The sequence below is a fragment of the Fusarium proliferatum genome (assembly GCF_900067095.1).
Source record: "Fusarium proliferatum ET1 genome assembly, contig: FPRO_scaffold008, whole genome shotgun sequence".
Classification (NCBI taxonomy): domain Eukaryota; kingdom Fungi; phylum Ascomycota; class Sordariomycetes; order Hypocreales; family Nectriaceae; genus Fusarium; species Fusarium proliferatum.
This window is the reverse complement of record NW_022194797.1, coordinates 517246-538214: the sequence shown is the minus strand read 5'-3', so window position 1 is coordinate 538214 and position 20969 is coordinate 517246. Positions and strand designations below refer to the sequence as shown.

Here is a 20969-nt window from a genome sequence, read left to right as displayed (position 1 = left end):
CGACGAGTATTCCTCTCAATTAAGACGGACTTCATCTTTCTTGTCATACTCAAAATGGCAGCCAAAACACCGCAAGAGATTCTTGCTGCACTTCTCCAAACAGTCGAGCGCGACATCGTCCCCTTGACGAGTGATGGCGTCCGCTCAGGCAGCAAAGTCTTCGGCGCCGCAATCCTCTCATCCGAAACCCTCAAGCCTTTAACCGTCTCAACGAACAATGAGCGCGCCTCACCTCTTCTTCACGGGGAAATCAACTGCATCCAGACATTCTACACGCAAACATACCCCGATTCCAAATCTCGACCGGATCCCCGCGAAGACTGTGTCTTTTTCGCAACACACGAACCTTGCAGCCTGTGTTTGAGCGGAATCACATGGTCTGGTTTCAAAGAGTTGTACTATCTGTTTACATATGAGGATAGTCGTGACCAGTTCGCTATTCCGTATGATATTGAGATTTTGGAAGAGGTGTTCCGAGTGAGGGCTGAGGGAGAGAGTGATGAGGCTGTTGGGAAGAGGGCGTTGTATAACAAGAGGAATAAGTTTTTCACGGCGAAAAGTGTCAAGGATCTTGTTGAAGAAATCGAGGATGTGGATGAGAAGAAACGATGGAGTGAAGAGGTGGATCGGGTGAAGGCGTTGTATTCGGCGTTGAGTGATGAATATCAGAAGAATAAGCAGAGCGGTATAGAGACATCTAGCACTTGGAAATAGTTACGAGGTATTATTGGGATGAATCTTGGATCGTGGATGTAGAGCTGAGCTGAGCTTTTAAGATACCCTAAACAAGAAAGTTGGAGTTACAGTAATTTACAACAACAGGTTAGGTCCAGCTCATCTGAAGCGCCAAAAATGAATGAATTTATATTTATCAAGTCCTCCATCTATTATCCAAAAGAAGAAAAAAAAGACCAATGAGCTTTATGGGGGAAAAAGAGAAAACTTGCTAATAGGCATATCAGTGCAATCTTAGCTAAATCTCGAGCCCCATGCACTAAAAGTCACAACATCCTAATCTCAGCAATTCCCCAGATTGCGATAAGATAATGAATTCCAATGATGTGCTTTCCTCCCATCGGAAAAACAATCCCATACAATCTCCAAACCCGGATCAATTATCCCTCAAAATTGATGCTTGAACAAAACCCCGATCGAAAAATCGGAGCCCGAGATCTGGATCGGGCCGCTAGCGTTTTAGTGTCGGTCTAAAAGCCTGGAAGGAGGGTTATTCCCCGTAACACGGTTACATCATTTGTTTATCGCGTGCGACTTGACAATTCATGCTGCATTGTCGCGAGAAGCGCTTTGCCGTAGACTAGCCATATTAGATGCTTCTCTTGAACAGACGCTCAATGTAACGTATACGTAGGAGCGGTACAGATTGAATAAGGGTGCATGCTGTGAGGTTATCGCGACGTGTATCGATGGATGCCAGGACAAAGTTGTCTTGACTGCCGTAGGTTTCATCCAGATCATCTCGGCTAGTCTCAACGTCATGGCTTAATGTTGCCTTGGCAAACCCACAAAATAATACCGCAGTGAATACGACCAACTTTGCTTCGTCAACATTCGTTGTTGACGATGGACTCCGACATCGCACATGATCTCGACAAGTTGAACATTCGCGATATTCTCAACGCAGACTCTCGTCCGACGTTTATTATTGATCTCGATCCAGATGACGAGACCCCACTGCGCTCAAAGGCCATCCAGCCTGTGTTTTGCAACAGTGCCCTTGCGACGCATGAACGACTCTTAGATGCCGTGCGCGGTGAGCAGAGCGAGAGTGAGTATGGAGACTTCAAGACGTGGGCGACGGGAGTTACGAAGCAGGATGACTCCAAGGATGTGTTTCCCTTGTTTTTTCTGTACAAGGGCTTGCTTTGGACGGGGTCGACGGTTGCGAAGAGATGGAGGTTGATTAGTGGGAATCGACTTTGGCAGCATCCCGACACACCGGCGAGTTTATCATCGAGTGCGCTTTCGAGAGCGAGTACGCCGAGTTTGAAAGAGCAGGATACGCCAAAGGGCGACGCTTCGAAAACGCCAAAGCAAGACGAAGCGAAGGACGAGACCACTGAGGATACGACGCATGAGATGACGCCGACGGAAGCAACGCTGATAGCGTCGACACCGCGAAAATTCCCATTCCGATCCTGGTGGCGAGGCAGTACCTCCAAAGGAAGTTCAGATCGCAACACGGGCAGTACAAGCAGCGGCTCCATCATCCTAGGCAAGCCCGAAAAAGCCGTCGCAGACTGGACGGCCACGAACCCAAAAGGTCTTTTATCACCGTACATCCGCCTCCTCCGCGCCATAGACTGGTCCTCAACGCCGCTAGGTCCCATGTCCTCCTGGTCCCCCGAACTACGCCAAGTAGCCAATCTCGTGATCAACAACCCTCACCCCGCCAATATCTTCTGGGGTAACGACATGACGATGCTTTACAACGAAGCGTATGCCGTTACATTCGCCGGGAACAAGCATCCGTCTATGCTCGGTACTGGAGCGTCTGGGCCTTGGTCTGAAGCTTGGGATGTCCTTGGGCCAGCGCTGCAAGAGGTTGTGAGGACTGGTGTGAGCTTTAGAAGCGACAATAATGACCTGGCGTTGTTCAGGAGGGGGTTCTTGGAGGAGACGCATATATGCTGGTCACTTACGCCGTTGTATGGCGGGACGGAGAGGATCGTGGGCTTTTACAATGCGCCGTTTGAGACGACGGATTTGGTGTTGAGTCAGCGACGCATGGGCACGATAAACAAGGTCAGTGAATCGTTGAGAAAAGCGACGAGTATCAAGAGTTTCTGGAAGTCTGTTCTCGATGGTCTTGAGGATAATCATCGAGATGTCCCGTTTGCACTTTTGTACTCTGTCGGCGAGGCTGAAGAAGCAGATCATCAGTCCAGCTCGTCGGGGAGTACGATATCGAGCAAGTCGTGTTACTTGGAGGGAACGATTGGGATACCGCTTGGACATGATGCTGCGCCGGAGCAGATTGATCTCAAGAGGAGTTACCGGGGATTTGTGCCTTCGTTCCGAGAGGCGATGCGGACGCGGGAGCCTACGCTTGTGAGGATACGAGATGGAACGTTGCCGGAAGATCTACTGCAAGGAATCCAGTGGCGGGGATTTGGAGAGCCTGGTACAGAGGCCATTATCTTTCCAGTTCGCCCTACCAATGGCGAGACTGTGCTCGCGTTTCTCGTGCTGGGTGTAAACCCTCGAAGACCGTATGATGAGGGGTACATTTCCTTCGCAACACTTCTTAACAACCAACTCGCTACTTCACTCGCATCAACCATTCTCTTCGAAGACGAGACGCGCCGTGGCCGCGACGCAGCAGAAGCAGCAGCGCTTGAGAAAGAAGAACTCACGCAGCAACTAAACCTTCAAGCAAGCCGTCTTCGAAGAATGACCGAACTGTCTCCATTGGGAATGTTCCTCACCAGTCCAGAGGGTATTCTCCGCGAAGCAAATGATCGCTTCTACGAGATGACGGGCCATAGTCGAGATACACCAGGTGATGTATCCTGGGCTGATCTCATGAAGAACTCGGGCAGTGTCATGGAACAAGGATGGCATCGTTTAACGCAGGATATGCTCACCTGGTCAGGAGAAGTTAAACTACGAGAAAGTTTCGAGAACCCCGTCAACATCCATGGTGAACCCATCGACTTTTGGGTCCTCGTCACAGCCCATCCCGAAATCACCCTCAGCGGTACCTTGCGGTCTATAATGGGTTCCATAACGGATATCTCACACCTGAAATGGGCACAAGGTTTACAGAACAGAAGATTGCAAGAAGCAGAAGAAACACGCCGTCAGCAGAACGAATTCATCGATATAACATCCCATGAGATGCGTAATCCCCTGAGTGCAATTCTCCAATGCGCAGATGACATCACCTCTGCGATGCAAGCATGCCGCACCAACGGGATCACAGCATCACAGGACGTTATTGAATCATGCCTCGATGCGTCGCAAACCATAGCGCTTTGCGTTCAGCATCAGAGATCAATCGTAGACGACATCCTCACCGTTTCAAAACTCGACTCCAACCTGCTCTTGATAACACCAGTGGTATGTCAGCCGCAGACCATCGTTGAGAGGGTGGTCAAGATGTTTGAGTCGGAAATGTTAGCAAAAGATATCACCCTTGAGATTGATATCAGCACTGAGTTTGAGAAGCTAGCTGTGGATTGGGTTGCCATGGATCCGAGTCGTGTTCTTCAGATCCTTATCAATCTCATGACCAACGCTATCAAATTCACGGCGTCTTCTGCAACGCGTGTGATTAAAGTTGCTGTGGGCGTGTCGAAGGATCCACCCGAGATTGACAACATTCCTGGCTTTGCGTTTGCGCCTACGAGGGGTGAGATTGGCAGTGTCGTTGGATCGGATGAATGGGGTTCTGGAGAGGGTTTATACGTGAGGTACAGAGTGCAGGACACAGGCTGTGGATTGACCGAGGATGAGAAAAAGCGGCTGTTTCAGAGATTCAAGCAGGCTAGTCCACGAACACACTATAAATACGGCGGTAGTGGTCTAGGACTCTTCATATCGAAACGACTGGCTGAGCTACATGGCGGTCGCATCGGCGTTGCGTCTACAGCCGGCAAAGGCAGTGACTTTGGTTTCTACATCCAAGCACGACGATGTTCACCTCCCAGCGAACAAACCTCCCCCCAACCCATCCTCTCCGAAGTACCCTCTACCAAAAAGACACCCCACCTCTTGTCCCCCAACCCCTCCGCCCGAACCCGACGAGAGAGCATCCTCGCCGCCGTCTTCAACCCCAGCGCCCTAACAGTCCACGTCGTCGAAGACAACCTCATCAACCAGAAAGTACTCGTCAATCAGCTCCGCAAAGCAGGCTGTACCGTAAGCGCGACAAACGACGGGCTCGAAGCTTTGGAGTTTCTCAAAAAGACACATTTCTTTAAAACTGGGGGATCAGATTTATCTGTTGTACTCATGGACTTGGAGATGCCGAACATGGATGGGTATCAGTGCGTTAGGGAGATACGACGACTGGAGAGGGAGGGGCTGATTGCGGAGCATGTTCCTGTTATTGCGGTGACGGCGAATGTGAGGGATGAGCAGATAAGGATGGCGCTGGATAGTGGCATGGATGATCTTGTTTCGAAGCCGTTTAGGATTCCGGAGGTTATGAGTAAGATTGAGGGGCTGTTGAAGAAGTGCAATAGGTAACTGGCTTGGAGTAATGGTTCCTCAGGGTTGGATTTATTGTCAAGCATTAGGCGTTGTTTAGAGTAGTTTACATTCGGAGGGTCTATTAGCAGCCAATCTTACAGTCTGGGTATGGCTATACTTGATAGGTGAATGCTGGCCCGCTTTGGTTGAATGGAAACGGCGCGTTACAAAGAGTGAGGCGTGATGGGGTGATCCCTGAATGCCCTCATACGGTTGGGCCTCAAGATCGGCGCTGCAGTCTCGCCGGTCCCCCACGTCCCTGATCACGCAGGGTCTTATCGTATGTACACAATAAAACAAGTGCAAAAGGGATAGAATATGTGATGCTATTGAAATGGACAATCTGCTACGCTCAAAACACGCTATGCTAATGCTCCCTAATAAACACTCCGTCTATCCACACTCCTCCTATCAACACTCATAGCCCTCGCACTCCTCCCCCCACTCCTCCCCGAAACCGCACTCCGTCCCGATGAGCTCCTCCTATCAGACGCAACACTCTTGGCCGGCATGATCCTCTTATTCATATCAACAGGCCTCACCTTGTCAAGATCAAGCGACCTGACCTCAAAGTCCGGCTCCCTCTCCATCTCCGCGACCGTATGTTCCCGTCCGATATGGTTGACGAGTGTATCAGCGCTTGGGCATAAAACATCGCCGTCGCGGAAGCGGGAGCACAGAACGCATGCGAATTCTCCTTCTGGTGTGTGGCACTTTATGACGAAGCGTGGGCTGATGTGGAATTCGAGCTCCTCGTCGATCTCGCGCTTGTAGCCTCCTTTTTCTGTGATAACGCGCGTGGCTGTTTTTCCAATTGCCCATGCGTCATCTGCCTCAACGTCTAGAAAGACATCGCACGCTGGACAGAGACAATCACCCCGCGGTTCAAATGTCGATGCGAGGGGCCGTTCGGGAATGTATTGCAGATCAAGGGCGTAGCGACAATAGAGAGGATCGTCCTTAATAACAGTCGATGCCCGTTTTGGCGGCGGTAACGCTTTCGGCAGCGGAGGTTCTTCCAAATCCATGAGTCTCTCCCTCTGCTGTCTCAACGCCCCAAGCGATCCCTCCCTCGCCGCATCACTCGCCGCTATCAACCTTGCCATATCAGCCCTATCAAGCTGCCGTCCATTATACACCGCATCCTGCAGGACATTGATGACAGTCTGCTGCAGCGCAATGACCTGCGCCTGTAGTTTATTCTCCGTGATGACGTCGCCGATCGCAAAGCGCTGTCCATAGCGTTGGTAGCCGTCTTCGAATTCGCGGTTGATCAGGGCGCCGGAGCGCTGGAAGGAAGCTTCGACTTCGTCGCGGGCGCGGGAGTTTTGCTCGACTTGGGCTTTGAGCTTCTTGATCTCCTCATCTTGGGTCGTGTCGCGCTTGGCTTGCTTGCGCTTTTCTTTGACGCGGTCCCAGAGACCCATTGAGGATGTGAATGTTCCGACGAGGGTGCTGCATAGTGTAGCTATGATGAACGTTTTCTACAGAAGCCCGCATTAATAAAAAAACAAATCAATAGCTCAACGGGGAATAGTTACCTTGAGGTTTTTCTCCTCAATCATATTAGCGTAATTCATTTTGTCGATGTTGTTTTGTGTAAGTTCTTTGTCTCAGAAGATATTCCTTTTTACCAGCGCATGAGATCAGTGCGTAGGTTTGATGCCCAACGACCCGAGACATTGAACAAAAGAAGAAAAGTTGCAGATCATCGGCGTATATATGTCTCAACCCCGATCCAGGGTCTTCAGGTCGCACAATGATGGCATTTCCGTGTGAAAGGGTTGCACACCGCTTAATACGTGGTCATGGGCGTTATCCCGCGTTTCCTCTGTCATAATACATATTTCCCGCAGCCAGTGACGTCAGTTGCATCGAGATGTGCCAAGTTTTCTGAATCCTTCGCTGATTGGCGGATCTAAAATAATGACGATGCTTGTTTCCGACGGGTTTTGCACTTTATCCACCCTCGCTCGCTCGCTTTGTCTTGTTTTGTCTTTGACAGTTTAATTTTAGTGCTTTGTTTAAAAGCCAAGATTACTTTAATATTAATCTGGAAGTAGTGAGTGTAAGCTGTTTGTTTCTTTTCTGTGCGAGTTGGTGTCACGTAACTGGCGTTACTCCGATGGACATGGCTCGGCGTTTCGGAAACCCAACCATTATGTCTGCTGACTTTTTGTGCAAGGTACATGGTATTAAATCGCTGTCTGAAATGTATGATTCGCTCTTCGGTATGCAATGCTCTTCCACTCATCCGCCAACAGCCTTACCTCGGGGAGCAAGAAAACGTCAGACCTAGACATAGGGTATCAAAATAAACTCAACAAAAGGTATCCCCAGCCTATACTAACTTACCTACACCTATGCTAAGCTACCTAATTCTTCTTGGCATTTAGGATCGAGGTCCCGAGATTTCTTTCCTCCCCTAGCTTCCTAACAGTCTCCATCTCGTGCTCCATCCCCGACACTGCCGTCTGTCCACTACTGACTGTAACAGTCGTCAGTCCCCCAACGTCACTCAGCATCGGCATATCTTCTTCATCCGGTATCGGCGCCAACGACCTGTCAATGAAGATAGGTTTGTCTGTTGACTGTCCTTCTTTCTGCTTCCTCATCAGATAAATCACCTTCCGAATAAGCTGGCGTGTTGAAGGTGCGCAGGCTACTATGGCGCCCATGTATGTCTCGATACACGCCCAAAGAACGACTTGCTGTTGGCCCGTTTCTGTCGGCGTTAGTCAATAGGTGATAGATAATAGGATACTTGATAAGATGGACTCACGCGCTTCTGCGGGATCAGCGAGGAACTGTGCCGAAAATATCGTGCGGACCAGGCTGACTACTGTGAGGCTGTCATTTGTCAGACATGCACCGAACCAAACGGTCAGAGCATCGTCAGACTTACAATACACCCAAGCCAAACATTGCAATGACGTTGATCTTCTTGTTGAACTTCAGCCCTATGTTATAAAGCTGAGTCATCGGCAGAATAAGCATCCAAATGTCGACCGCCAGATTGACCACGCAGTGCGCCAACACAACCTTGAGAGCTTTCGAGTATCTGGTCAAACTGGACACGGAATCTGCAGTGTTGCCTAGAAGATAACTTGCGGACCGCCCGAGCGTCAGGGCGAGAGTGACCAAGGTGACAGTAGACAAGACGTTGAAGGCGTGTGTTATCCAGACGAGGGTTCTGAAGGTAGGGTCTTGGAACACGCGCAGATAAAAGAAAAGAATCGACGTCTTGGCTGCTGCGAGGCCGCAGACATACAGAAGGTGAAGGACAAAGATCTCCTACAACTGAATCGTCAGCAAAATATCTAACTATGCATTTGTTCAACTACCTTAAGAGCTTGAGACAGGTCATTCTTGGTAAACAATGGCGTAGCGAGTCCGAGGCCGTGATGGATTGCTGTGAGCTATTAGCTGGATACCATACGCATACAGCATGAATAGGTCATACCGAGGAGTGTGAACACCGTGAATGGTATCAGAATGCACTGTCCATCGTTAGCAAGTCATCAGCAAACCGACCGAGAGCCAGTATACAAAAGTGATAGCTGCCCAGGTATCATCAGTGCCCCATGTATTCTTGGTCACGATCTTGGACGTTACTCTCAACAGGAAAAAGAAAAATGACAACGTCGCGAATACAATGATTGTGGCTCGATACTCTTGTCGATTGTCCTGCAGCGGCATCTGGCATAACTTTTTCCCCATAACTATAAAGCCTACATGATGTCAACTCCCAAGCATGCAGTCAATACCCATCAGACATACCTTGTATCTCTTGCGCGGTGCATACTCCAGTAACACAATTCAACACATCGGTCTGAAAGTCAGGGTCATCGCACATCGATCTGATATTCGCATTCGTTTCGCCCGACGAGTCCATCGTTTCGAGGATACATGGTATCTACACGTGTCAGTCTTACGGGGAATAAAACAATCTGCTTCCCGAACTTACTGCACATGAGGGTACCTCTGACAGCGAAATGGCCGTCGCCAACACTGCCAAACAGAGGAGGAACAAAACCCTCGAGACAATCATCTTGAGGCTCTGCAAGACAAGAAGACAGGAATAAAACGGAAATAATCCCCGGGGCCAAAGGTGTTTTAAAAGTGACCCTGCTAAGATTAGTCCAACTACGTTCCTGGTCTAGCCCCTTCATTCTGGCCCAGATCGATCCCATTTCACCGGACAGAAAACATGACACTAAAATCTGAGTCTCAGACTTCATGCCCCCCCTCTAGCCGAGGAATGATTATAGCGCCCATCATTCCAACGGGAAGCCAAATCACACTGCACCAAACCTAAACAGGCGAGTGATCGCGCAGGTGCCCTGCTACGCTATGACACCGGGGATGGCGGGAGCTGACAGTGGCGTCGACACCATCTCCAACACGGGTCGAGGATGTTTCATTAAAAGATGTCTTATTTTCTTTGCTTATTCCCTTAAGACCAACGAACTCGCATTCTCCTCGGAGGTCTTCAAACGCCCAAACTTGCCGTCACTATCATCCCAGACCTCCAAATCGATAAACTCATACTCCCTGCGCTTGTCGTCAAAAGCAAAACTGATGTAACATGACGGTCCGCACCACTCTGAACGCTGCGTTTTGAAACGCCAGAAAAGTGATCTATCAGCAAACAGTCCCTCGTGTTCGAACCATGTCTCCAGCGCGCGCTTCTTGTCCAAATGAATACTGAAGTTCTCTTTCTTAAGGTCTCTGCATTTGGCTAGCCAGTCTGTATGTGCTTTTTCGTGGAAATCAAGACGTATTTCCATCTTGAATGACCGAAGATCTGAGCGGATTGCTTTGAGGGTTTGGTATGGAAACTCGCTCATGTTGATCCCATCGGCGCAATCATTCTGATCAATGTGAATATCAAGTTCTTTCAGTTGCGGAAAGTCAGTGAAGATCTTGAGCTTTCCATCACAGAACCAGTGCTCGTAATCTCTAAAAAGGTGCAATCGTGAAATATAAGCGAAATTAACCTTGGTCAAAGGCGACGTATCACAGATCGGCCACATTCTGTGTCGCCCAACAGCATAGCGGCGCGGCCAGCAATAACCCCTTCGAAAAACGTTTTCCGAGTACAAGATCGGCGTAGCTTCTTTATTAATAATCCAACAGGTGAGCAAGATATTCGGATGGATTTCGAGAGGGCAGTCCCATGGTTCTTTAGGGATGAGACGGAACCTTTTAGAGGTGCAGTAGTGAAGTTCGGCGTGATTCTTGGAGACGAGGAGATGGCGATATATTTCAAGACGGATCTCGGCTGGGAGGGTGAGGAAGGGGGATGTGCCACTTTCGATGTGACGCGATGAGCCTTTGCATTTTCGTGGCGGCATGATTCTCCCGGATTTGGGTGAGTCAGTGGAAGAGTCTTGTTTGAGAGTAGAGTTTGGGTGGAGGAACTCGGTTTTCAGCCGCTGCTGATCCATTTTGCCTCACTGATGCAATAGGATGAATTCGGATAAATTGATGCAAGATAGATACCTGATATAAAGAAACGGCGCGAGCGTGACGGTGAAGAGGTGACCATCGTCAGCATGTAACAGGTATCCTAATCAGAGCGGGTCATTGATCTTCCGGGCCAGCCATCTCACCACAGGGTAGAGAGTATCAGGCTGCAACACTGCATCGCTATACTCCAGCAATGTAGAGCATTTTAACTGGCAAAATCATATCAAGTCCATGTCACTGAATAAGTTTTGCTCAGGTAAACCTCATCGTTTCCGTGCATAAATTTATGAATCTGATCAGAAACCGAGACATTGCACGCTTCATACGTTCACAGGCATCCTGGTGAAGCATGGTACCATAAACAGAGTCTTGATCATCACGACATCTCTGATGTCCAGTCTAAAAAGTCTATGCTGCCCTCATATCTAAGCAAATGCACTTGTTTCTGTAATGTCGTAATATCCCCAACTCCAACCCAACCAACCATTTTTGTCATAACCCTAGTTGCGTCCTCGTTTTCCGCGTCCATTATCACCGTGTCCACCAGGAGCACCATGTTTCTGACGAGGTCGATCAGCAACCGTGTTCAACCCCCGCACACCTCTCAAACCCATCTTGCCAGCCGTGCTTTTCTGAATAGTAGGCACGTCAGGCGATCCCAGACCCTCTCGCGCGTAAACATTGGCTTGTCGAACAAGCTCCTCCTTGTCCCAGCGGAGAGCCTTCATGTGACTGTTGTAGTAGCCCAGCCAAGCTTGGTAAACACGAGACTTCTCATCATCCTCCATCTTCTCGGCGACTTCGATGACGTCTTGGCTGGGTGAGAGGTCGGCTTCGCGGGCGATGAGGTTGATTTCTTTGAGGGAGTACTTGGGGAAGAAACCTTCTGCGTCGCAAACGATCAGGATGCCGCGACCTTCAGCGTCGGCTCGTGCTGTTCGGCCGAGACGGTGGATGTAGCTCTGCTTGTCGGCGGGCATACCGACTTGGACGACGGTGGTGACGCCGGGGAAGTCCATTCCACGAGCGACGACATCGGTAGCAACGAGAATAGCGCTGCGAGCAGTCCGGTAGTCGTTGGTGATTTTCGTGCGCTTGTTCTGGCTCATGCGGCTGTGCAAGATCGAAACGGGGGGAAGGCCGGGAAGATCTTCCAAAAGGCGTCCGTAGAAATCAGCGATGGCAGCGGTCGGCGCGAAAAGAATCGCCTTGAAGGCCTGGCCACGAGTAGCTTCCTCACGAATACAGCCAACCATGGCGGGCGCAACGTCGGCAAAGGTGGGAACTTGGACGAGGAACTGGGGAACGCGCTCGTGGGTGTTGGCTTCACCAGCGGGAATGGTCGAGATGAACTTGTAGCCCGGTGAGAGGACGAGACCAGCGACTTGTTCAACGTGGGGAGCGATGGTGGCGGAGAAGAGCATGCCTTGTCGGTCGGACTTGGTCTTGTCGGGAAGACGGCCGACAATGTCACGGAGATCTTTCATGAAGCCCATGTCGAGAAGACGGTCGGCCTCGTCGAGAACAAGAGTGTTGAGCTTGCGCATGCTGTACACGATATCCTCGTTGGACATGTGATCCAGAAGACGACCGGGCGTAGCGATGAGAATCTCACAACCCGCAAGAATGGCCCGCTCCTCACGATCCTTGTTCGTTCCTCCAATAGCAACTTGAACGCGATACTTGGGAAGTCCTTGAAGAACCTTCTTCGCCTCGGCAGAGATCTGAAGCGCGAGCTCACGAGTCGGTGAAATGACAAGCAGGGAAATGCCATCGCCGGCAGCTCTGTTCTGGTTAATCATAGTCTGCAGCGCAGGGATCAAAAACGCCATGGTCTTGCCGGTACCGGTGCGCGCTTGGACGAGACAGTCGCTGCGGTTCGGGGGGAGAAGTTCATCCATGGTCGCAGCTTGAACGGGCGTCATGAACTCAAACTTCATGTCATTTGTGATGGTGCGCACGATGAGAGGGTTGACCTTGTTGTTCTCCAACAAGCTGTCGAAGCGACGAGAGGTAGGCTCTTCAGTGAGCGGCGGCGCGGACGCAGGCGCAGGCGAAGGTGAAGCCATCTCTACATCTAGCGACTCATTCTCAGTCTTGATCTGTGGGTTGCGAGGCTGGTTTGAACGACCGCCGCCGCGGCCGCCGCCACGAGAGCTGAAGCCTCGACGGTTGCCACCGCGACCACCGCGACGTCTTGATCCGCCATCCATCAGAAAAGAGGGGAAAGGAGTGATAGGCTGTGATGCGAAAAGTGTTGTGAGTGGAAGAAGTTGGCGCGGGTGCTGAAGGATGTTGTTGATGGGAAGGCGGAAGCGCTGCATTTTTCTTTGTTGACCTTGCTGGGATTTTGATAACGGGCAAAAAGTCTCTGCTCTTTGTAGTACAGCGCTAGGCTGCAACGGGTAACGGCCCACGGTTTAGGCGAAGAGCGCTAAACCTCATGTGGCAAGAGGCGATAAAGCGCTACACCTCCATTTTCGAGCGCCCAGGCGCTGAGAGCCAGAATAAATCTATTATGAATTTGAGGTCCCAAAAGCCTAAGGTCTGCTAAACTTTTATAAAATTATACTAAACTTACTTATTTTTGTGTTTTTTCTTAGGGTCAAGATCCTAAATGCTCGTTCCCTCCCTCTTGTTGCCGGTTGATTACAGAAGATGTTGAGATTTTTATTCAAGGCGTCGAAACAACTTGATATAAAATGATGTAACAAAATTAGGAGCCTACCACAGGTTGCTGGGTGTCTATTCCTGCTTCACGCTTTACCTCCCCCAAGAGCAACTTATAGGTCTCACAACGCTCTTGTAGAACGCCTGTTGCATCTCATCCGTCGAGGAACCTTCAAAATCTGATTTCAGACACAACTCTGTAGCCCTCATGTACTCTTTTCCTCTCGATCGTCCAAGTTTCGGCAATGGTTTGCTCAGTATCCATTCCCGAAACGCAGCGGCAGAATGTTCGTACTCCTCAGTCTGGGTGGCCTCTTCATACAGCTGGATAATTGGCTTTTGGAGGCCAAGCTCAAGTAGTAGGATGCCGATGCTATAGATATCATGCTTCATCGCAAAAGGAGTTTTGCCTGCTTTTCTTTGATCGTCCTTGGACGGTTCCTCTGGTACGCCTTGAACTGCTTCATGTCGATACAGATTCGCTTCTAGATCATCTGTCACGCCTTCTGTTTGTCCTGGTGCTGATATCTCTCGACTATACTCGAAACCGGCTAGATAAGGCTCTTCATAAGAGATATTTCCCGTGTCGTTCTGGAAGTACAGAATATTCTCGCTGCGAAGTCCTTTGTGCAACCAACCAGCAAGGTGTAAACACAGCACCGCTCGTGTCACGCTCTTCGCGACTTTGAACCAGTCGTCGAGATAAATGTTGTTCTGGGATCCCTCGAGAATAGTCTTCAATGTTGTGTACTTCTTCCTTGACATGCTGAATACAATCCCGTATCGGACTTCATCGTCGGACGGTCCATCGCGTGTGATGACGCCAATGCAGTCCAACGTTCTGAGATCTTCAAGCCTGGAGCTCCACTTCAGAAGACGTGCAAGATTCTTGATACGATTTCCAGCCATCGCGCGATACGTCGCTGCAGTGTGCCCAGGAGGGATATGAGAGCCATCGATCAGTTTCCACTCCACCAAGACATCAGTGGAGTTGGTCCCCTTCCGAAACACCCCAGTCGATCGCCTCGTTCGCTCATCGAGCGATCCCGTTTCACGAAGAGACCTATCCTTCTCATCAACCTTCTCTGCATTGCGAGCACCGAGTTGAAGCTGCAGCACCATGACCTTGAGAAGAGCTAGACTCTGCAGCATCGAGTCATCTGGCGCTCCCGCAGCGACAGCGTTGAGCTTAGAGATGTTGAGCGACGAGAGCAGAGAATTAGCAACTTGCATAGCAACAGGGTCATTTTCAGGCGGTTTAAAGAACTTGCAGAGATCATCAATCATCGACTCGAGAAGCTCGAGTGTCTTTGTAATCTCCCCTTCTTTGAGAGCCCATCGCAACTTCTTCGAGACTTTAGCCTCATCGCGCATCGCTTCAAGCTTCTTAGCCCACTCTTCCCGCTCTTGGGAGTCCTTGAACGCCATTCGGAGCATGGCCCCAAGCGAGGTCGCCGCTGAAACAGGGACATTCTCTGCAGACGCCAACGCCGGAAATTCTTGTGATAGTTCGCCAAGCGAGTCCAAGAACCCATAAATGATGACGACGTACTTGACCGCAAGATCCCCATTCTCGATGAAGCGGTCATCCTTCCAACAAGCTGCATCAGGTCCTCTGTCAAATCCCCAGTCCAGACCCCAGGCTTTGAACCGTGCGGCTTGCATTTCGAGGCGTGCTTTGAAGATGAGAGCGTCAGAAGCTAAGGTTTCTCCCTTCTGCCAGACGGAAATGCCATCGACGCAGCCTTGGAAGATTTGGAGAAAGAGACTGGTCGCGCCTAGGGCGGTGCCAGCTGTGCCAGTTGGATCGGTCATGGTGACCATCCAGCGAGTATCGAGAAACGGCGAGAAAGGAGAGTTGTCGATGTAGGATGCCAACGAGAGGCAAGAAGACCTGAGACCTTTATCTTAAGTGATGTTAAGACTTAGGCAATTTATTCTAAGTTCAAGGAAGTCTTTACTAAGTTTATTCAAACATATTCTTGTGAAGTCTTATGTTTTCTTGCTTCCCGAGGGCTGTTTTACTCGTGAGACGGATGTCCGGCACTGCCACGATGAGGGGGTTGAAACCAGCTGAGCTGGAGACAAGTGTCATTGGCTATCATGTAGTGTGCCTTGCGAGGGGCAGTGCCGCCACTATCAATATCACTCAATAGATGCTGACCACTGTGACGAGCTAACTGAGTTAGTGAGATGCGGCTGAAACCGCCAGGTTCATGCTGCGTCTCAGCTTCGGCCTTCAAAATATCGACGTCCCCGATTTCATCTCCACTCGAGTCCCGTGGCTTCAAACGGGCCGCACCGTAGTGACGTTGCTCGAGTTTATACAATGGCTAGCGAAGCCAAACAGCGCGATCATGATCTCTTATCGTTCATGTCCACTTTTCTCATAACGCATCAACGCCTCGATCTTTCCTTGACGCTCCTCAGCGTTCTAATCGACGACGCGAGTATCGACGTTCAAGTCCGATCCAACAATGGCGGTTATTTCTCAGTATGCCTCGCAAGATCGAAAGATCTCCTTGAGGCCCGCTTCCTCAATCGCAACGATGACCTATTGCCAGAAGCCACAAATCTACCTGAACTTGTTGCTGTCAAGATTCCGCGGCCGGATGGTGATCTAAACAGTGCTAGGAGTCGCAAGATGTGGTCTTCTATGGCGATGGAGTTGCAGATCCTGCGAAACAAGTTTATCAAGGACCATCCGAATATCGTGCAATTATTGGGAATCTGCTGGAAGTCTGTCAAGGATGGAGTTCTGATGCCTTCATTTGTACTCGAAGCAGCAGAAATTGATCTGGAAAAGTTCTTGGATAATCCAAAAGCCGTGGAGTATCGCAAGGTATTGGGTCTTGCTGTGGATATCGCTACCGGTGTTCGGGCCCTACACGACGTTGGAATCATTCACGGCGACATCAAACCAGCAAACGTTCTCATATTCAAGGATCCCCAGCTCACGTATGTCGCCAAGATTGCCGACTTTGGATCATCTCTCCTTCGATCAGACATCAAATCTCCCATGAAGCTCCCTTTTGGCTCAGGATTCTGGCAAGCACCTGAATGCCGGGACCATCTGGACGGTGACCAACTCACCAAAGCGGATGTATACTCTGTCGGCCTAGTTCTATGGCGACTGCTCGCTGGAGATATGATGCACTTATTACTAGACTCAGTAAAAGACGATGGTCTGACGAGAGATGCGTTCTTCGAACACATGAAACGAAATGACGAGAAGAGAATTCCAGCTACGGTTTATCACTGTCTTATGCGAATGGAGGACATCCTCGGTCCCGAAGAAAAGACAGAGCCTTCGAGGAGCATGTATTCGATCCACAAGGTGGTTGACGACATGGCCTCTGTTATCATGATGACATTGGTTCAGCCGAAATCTCGTTCCAGTATCAAAGCACTGCTGGAGAACATGCGAATCGTCATGCATCGGTATCTCATATGGGAAGAGTTCCGCGGGCTCTATACGGAGGACTTCAAAAAGAGTGGACCTATAAAGATGAACGCGCAAGAGCAGGACATATGGCTTCAGCCAGGTAAGCTTCTTCATTTTTGTAGCAAAGGGCGGATATTGATCAGATAGGCCTTGATGAACCGACCGAAGACGATATCAAGAGGGTTCTACGACTAGGAAGGTCGACGGAGTGGTTAAATCAGACCTTCAGTCATATCAAACGTGGCGGACGTGTTTCGGATCTCCCTGGAATGGATCAAGTGCCTGAGAGTGTTGCCACTACTCATGTTGCCGAAACCTGGAAGCGATGGTGAGAACTCATTGTGATACGGTAGGCCTTGCTAATTTGACTAGGCGAAAGTTAAGAGATCCGAAGCCCGACGAGGCGATAACCCTTCGGCAGGGAAGAGCTGTTCTAGAGGTATGTGGAACAATGCTCAGAATTTCAAGCATGATCTGATTTTGTGTACAGGCAGATTCTTCCATGGGGACACTCAGGGTCCTACCACCCGGGATCATAAGAAATGTCATGCGAGAAGTGAAGAGGGTCGCACAAGATCCCAAGGAAGAACAAGCTCGTCGTACAGAAGCAGCTTGGCAGTACTCAATGTTCAATCTGCGAACTGTTCAGCTCCATTCCAAAAGCCAAGGTACTATCGATGAATCACTTGCAATGCTTCTTCAAGCAGCGGAAGAAGGGCACTACGGCGCTCGTGGTATTGTTGGCCACCTATACGTCTCCCTAAGACGGGATTTCCCAAGGTCGAGAGATATCGAGCTAGCATGGCTGAGGGATGGTATTTGCCACGGCAGTGAGACTGCGAAACGCCGCTTACAGGCCCTGGATCCAGACTTGTACACCCAAGCAACCGACTTACTGCGTACAAGATACTCTGGTCTTGGAATTGAAACTCCACCGCAATATTGGGATCAAAAGACGCTTCCGGACCACGAACTATTTCACGAGACTCGAATCCGTCACCGAATCGGCATGGATGCTAATCAAGGTCAAACTGTACTTCTCTGTGCCATGTCCAACCGCCTTGAGCTCTTGAAACAATTAACGGACCATGGGCTTGTCAATGTCAACCATGTGAACGAATGGAATGAATCCCCTCTTCTTTGGGCTTCAAGAGCAGGGCACAGGGACGTGGTCTTTCATCTCTTGAGTTGTGGTGCTGATCCCTCGGTCGCAAGCGATGAAAGAACTACTCCTCTTCATTTTCTCAGCTCTTTCGACGACGGTGATATTCCTGAGGTATGTCGACGGTTGGTTGAGGCTGGTGCAGGTCTGGAAGCGCGTTCAAAGGCTGGGCATCGCTATCGACAAGGCCTGGATTCAACATACGGTGATGTTGACGGAACACCATTGACATGGGCCGTCGCCGCGAATAATAGTGTCGCAGCCCAGGCCTTGGTCACCTCTGGCGCTGATCCATTTGATCTTCCTGGTCTGGAGATTTCGTATTCTGATACCTTTGGTGGCATGTCCCATGTCTCCCCCGTCTGGTTTGCCGCGATGAACCATCAATACTACATGCTGAAGATCTTACTGCGGAATGTAGCTAAGGAGAAGATCAAGGACTTCCTCAACACGTACCAACGGAAGTTTGGGTCGAATGACAGTTCGGGACAGGACAACCCTATCATCGCTTGGTGCGTAACATATGCTGCGCAGGGTATAGGCAGAAGAGTTCTCTTCCATGGTAAATACCATCAGGAAGCATTTGTGAAGACTTTCGATTTGCTGGTAGACTACGGCGCTGATACAGACGACGTCCATCGCCTGGCTGTTCAACACGGGCAGCCATTCGTGCTGGACTATCTTTTCGGTTCTGGAAAGATACCGAGACCAACACCGCGGAAGTGGATGGAGTTCATTCTCATCGCGGGAGCGACACAAGATTGGATCACATTTGATGTGCTGGTTCGTTACTCGCAAGCTGACGATCTCTCATCAGAGCAGTGGCATCTCTACTACGGGTCTTTCAGAGGTTTGCCGAATAATGTTGAATATCTCGATGTATTCAGGAAACATCGAGACCCGAAAACGGACTACTATCTTCACTACACCAAAGCGCTCATGAGCGGAAAGTTCATCCTCGCTCGCTGGTTTTACGGCACTGGTTTGTGTGATCTTACACAGCAAGTCAGCACATCAGACGAGACCATTTTGGGGTTACTCCTGCGTCGCTGTAAATCCTACTCCAACGCTATTCTCCAGCTCGAACAGGTCTTAAAACTGGATCTTCCCGATTCGTGCTTCTGGGATGTATGTAAGATGTCAGACTCCAGATTTACTGCACTTCATCAGATTGCGTATTTCCCTGAGTATCAGACCAGTAGTACCATGGCCAACGCAGCGCTGCGACTGATCGTTCAGAAATGGTATGAGCCAGAGCATCTCAACGCTCAAGTCGCAGAAGGCGAGTTCAAAGGGAGAACAGCACTGCACATAGCCGCACTGACAGCCAACGTCGGGGCTGTTCGGTATTTACTCCAAGAGGAGGAAGAGTCCCTTGACTTGACGTTGCTGGACTGCAACAACTTTAGCATCGTGGACACTGCAGCTTGGGGACTGATGAGTCAACAAAGCCGCATCAAACTATGGGATCTGCCAACGGAGTACCACAAGTCTGCTGATTTAGACCATTGGCGAAGCGTGATGGAGATTCTAGTACGGCTGCTGAAAGCCGGGGCTAAGCCCAATAAGATTGGTCTTGCGGTGACGAGGACTGAGCAGGAAAAGATTCAGGTCTTTGATCTTGAGAGGTTCAAAGTTTACACAGTTCCATTTAGTAAGTCTTATTGAAACGCGATATGAGCTTGAGGATCTTGCTGACTGATAGCAGTGTTCTTTGGAGACAAGTTCCCGAGGGAATTGGAAGGGGAGAAATTCTGGGTTGAGGTTTCGAAGTTGCAGGTTGATCAGACATTTTTTATTGCGACTCTGGAGAATTTGAGTGATGAGGAGAGGGCGGCTGGGGTTATGACAAGAGTTGCATCGTTCTATTAAATGGCTGTTATTTTGAGTCGTTGGTGGTTGTAGTTCAATTGATTTGTTGTGGATGCCGAGAGAATAAACTTATGATGAGATTCTACTCAAGTTAGCTAAATTAATATAAATACATCAAACCTCAGCCCCTGTTCTATGAACTCATCAAAAGCTTCAGCAAATTGTTTCTAAATTATTCTAAATAGGGCATAAAATCTGCTGCCATTTTAGGGATTTACAACAAGTCTTGATGATCCTCCGATTCAAGATTCGTGTGCTGGGCTGGGTTATCGATAACGGATTGCGATGGCCTCCTTCCTTCTTAATGATCAGGCCTCTTGCCCATCAGCCGCGGGCTCAATGGACTTCCTTCCCGTAACATCAGTGGAATCAATGGCCCCTTCCCATATTGCAGCCATGAACTTCTTGACCATCGCGATGAGAATCTTTGACTTGTTCCTCTTCAGCCTCACAACAACCCCAGCAGCAGCAGCAGCAGAGCAGCAGCAACAACAACAACAACAGCAACAGCAACCATGTCCTCTTGGGACACCATCTTGGATGCCGTGGTGAAGGGGCTCACCTTCGCCGTTCACCTGGTCACCTTGACCGAAAAGGGGTGGGGGTATGCCCGAAAGTGGTGGGGAAAGGAGAAGGACAAGGAGGGGGGTAAGGAAATCTGATTGATACATTAATAGTATGCATACTGACTACAAACAGATTTGGAGATGGGCCCGGTGGGATTGAGGGCCGAGATGGAGGCGATGAAGGGGGAGATGGGCGAGTTGAAGGGGCGAGTGGCGGCAGTCGAGGCAGAGAACAGTGTCCTCCGGGAGGTCGTCAACGACCTCCAGAACCGGTTCGGAGGACCTCTCCCCTCTCGACGGGTCGATGGAGTCCGGCGTCGACCCACGTCAGCCACTCCCTCGCTGATCGAGCGACCGCGTGGCGGCGATAACCACCTTAAAAACCCTTAACGAAAGGAAGAGTGAGGCATCGACCTAGCCAGGCATCTGTCGCTTGCGACAGTGTAAGACCTGGCTAGCCCGGTCCGCGGGTCTGTAGGTCAGGCGCTTTCCCCGATCACTGGTCTTTCATCATTCACCATGACCATGTCGATCAAGCGCACCTTGTCCGGGTCCAGTAGCCAGCACA

General features: G+C 50.0%; 9 protein-coding genes across 9 annotated transcripts; 4 read left to right on the top strand and 5 right to left on the bottom strand.

The window, feature by feature from the left end:
* Positions 1–54: 54 nt before the first annotated feature.
* FPRO_13879 (uncharacterized protein) lies at positions 55–714 on the top strand (the record flags this gene model as incomplete). The annotated part of the gene is made up of 1 exon (XM_031218843.1): positions 55–714. The coding sequence occupies one exon, from the start codon at positions 55–57 to the stop codon at positions 712–714; it is 660 nt and encodes a 219-aa protein (XP_031084661.1).
* Positions 715–1581: 867 nt separating this feature from the next.
* Positions 1582–5211, top strand: FPRO_13878 (uncharacterized protein; the record flags this gene model as incomplete). The annotated part of the gene is made up of 1 exon (XM_031218842.1): positions 1582–5211. The coding sequence occupies one exon, from the start codon at positions 1582–1584 to the stop codon at positions 5209–5211; it is 3630 nt and encodes a 1209-aa protein (XP_031084660.1).
* A 380-nt stretch (positions 5212–5591) lies between these two features.
* Positions 5592–6794, bottom strand: FPRO_13877 (uncharacterized protein; the record flags this gene model as incomplete). The annotated part of the gene is made up of 2 exons (XM_031218841.1): positions 5592–6698; positions 6756–6794. The coding sequence occupies 2 exons, from the start codon at positions 6792–6794 to the stop codon at positions 5592–5594; spliced, it is 1146 nt and encodes a 381-aa protein (XP_031084659.1).
* A 795-nt stretch (positions 6795–7589) lies between these two features.
* Positions 7590–9265, bottom strand: FPRO_13876 (uncharacterized protein; the record flags this gene model as incomplete). The annotated part of the gene is made up of 8 exons (XM_031218840.1): positions 7590–7939; positions 7997–8064; positions 8120–8508; positions 8559–8626; positions 8678–8714; positions 8764–8945; positions 8995–9130; positions 9182–9265. 8 exons carry the CDS (start codon positions 9263–9265, stop codon positions 7590–7592), a joined length of 1314 nt encoding a protein of 437 aa, XP_031084658.1.
* Positions 9266–9662: 397 nt separating this feature from the next.
* Positions 9663–10664, bottom strand: FPRO_13875 (uncharacterized protein; the record flags this gene model as incomplete). The annotated part of the gene is made up of 1 exon (XM_031218839.1): positions 9663–10664. One exon carries the CDS (start codon positions 10662–10664, stop codon positions 9663–9665), a length of 1002 nt encoding a protein of 333 aa, XP_031084657.1.
* A 522-nt stretch (positions 10665–11186) lies between these two features.
* On the bottom strand, positions 11187–13010 carry FPRO_13874 (related to RNA helicase MSS116; the record flags this gene model as incomplete). The annotated part of the gene is made up of 1 exon (XM_031218838.1): positions 11187–13010. One exon carries the CDS (start codon positions 13008–13010, stop codon positions 11187–11189), a length of 1824 nt encoding a protein of 607 aa, XP_031084656.1.
* A 439-nt stretch (positions 13011–13449) lies between these two features.
* On the bottom strand, positions 13450–15171 carry FPRO_13873 (uncharacterized protein; the record flags this gene model as incomplete). The annotated part of the gene is made up of 1 exon (XM_031218836.1): positions 13450–15171. The coding sequence occupies one exon, from the start codon at positions 15169–15171 to the stop codon at positions 13450–13452; it is 1722 nt and encodes a 573-aa protein (XP_031084655.1).
* A 514-nt stretch (positions 15172–15685) lies between these two features.
* Positions 15686–19835, top strand: FPRO_13872 (uncharacterized protein; the record flags this gene model as incomplete). Its single annotated transcript, XM_031218835.1, has 5 exons — positions 15686–16901; positions 16949–17129; positions 17174–17240; positions 17292–19617; positions 19672–19835. The coding sequence occupies 5 exons, from the start codon at positions 15686–15688 to the stop codon at positions 19833–19835; spliced, it is 3954 nt and encodes a 1317-aa protein (XP_031084654.1).
* A 515-nt stretch (positions 19836–20350) lies between these two features.
* FPRO_13871 (uncharacterized protein) lies at positions 20351–20791 on the top strand (the record flags this gene model as incomplete). The annotated part of the gene is made up of 2 exons (XM_031218834.1): positions 20351–20483; positions 20535–20791. 2 exons carry the CDS (start codon positions 20351–20353, stop codon positions 20789–20791), a joined length of 390 nt encoding a protein of 129 aa, XP_031084653.1.
* Between the last annotated feature and the right edge of the window lie 178 nt (positions 20792–20969).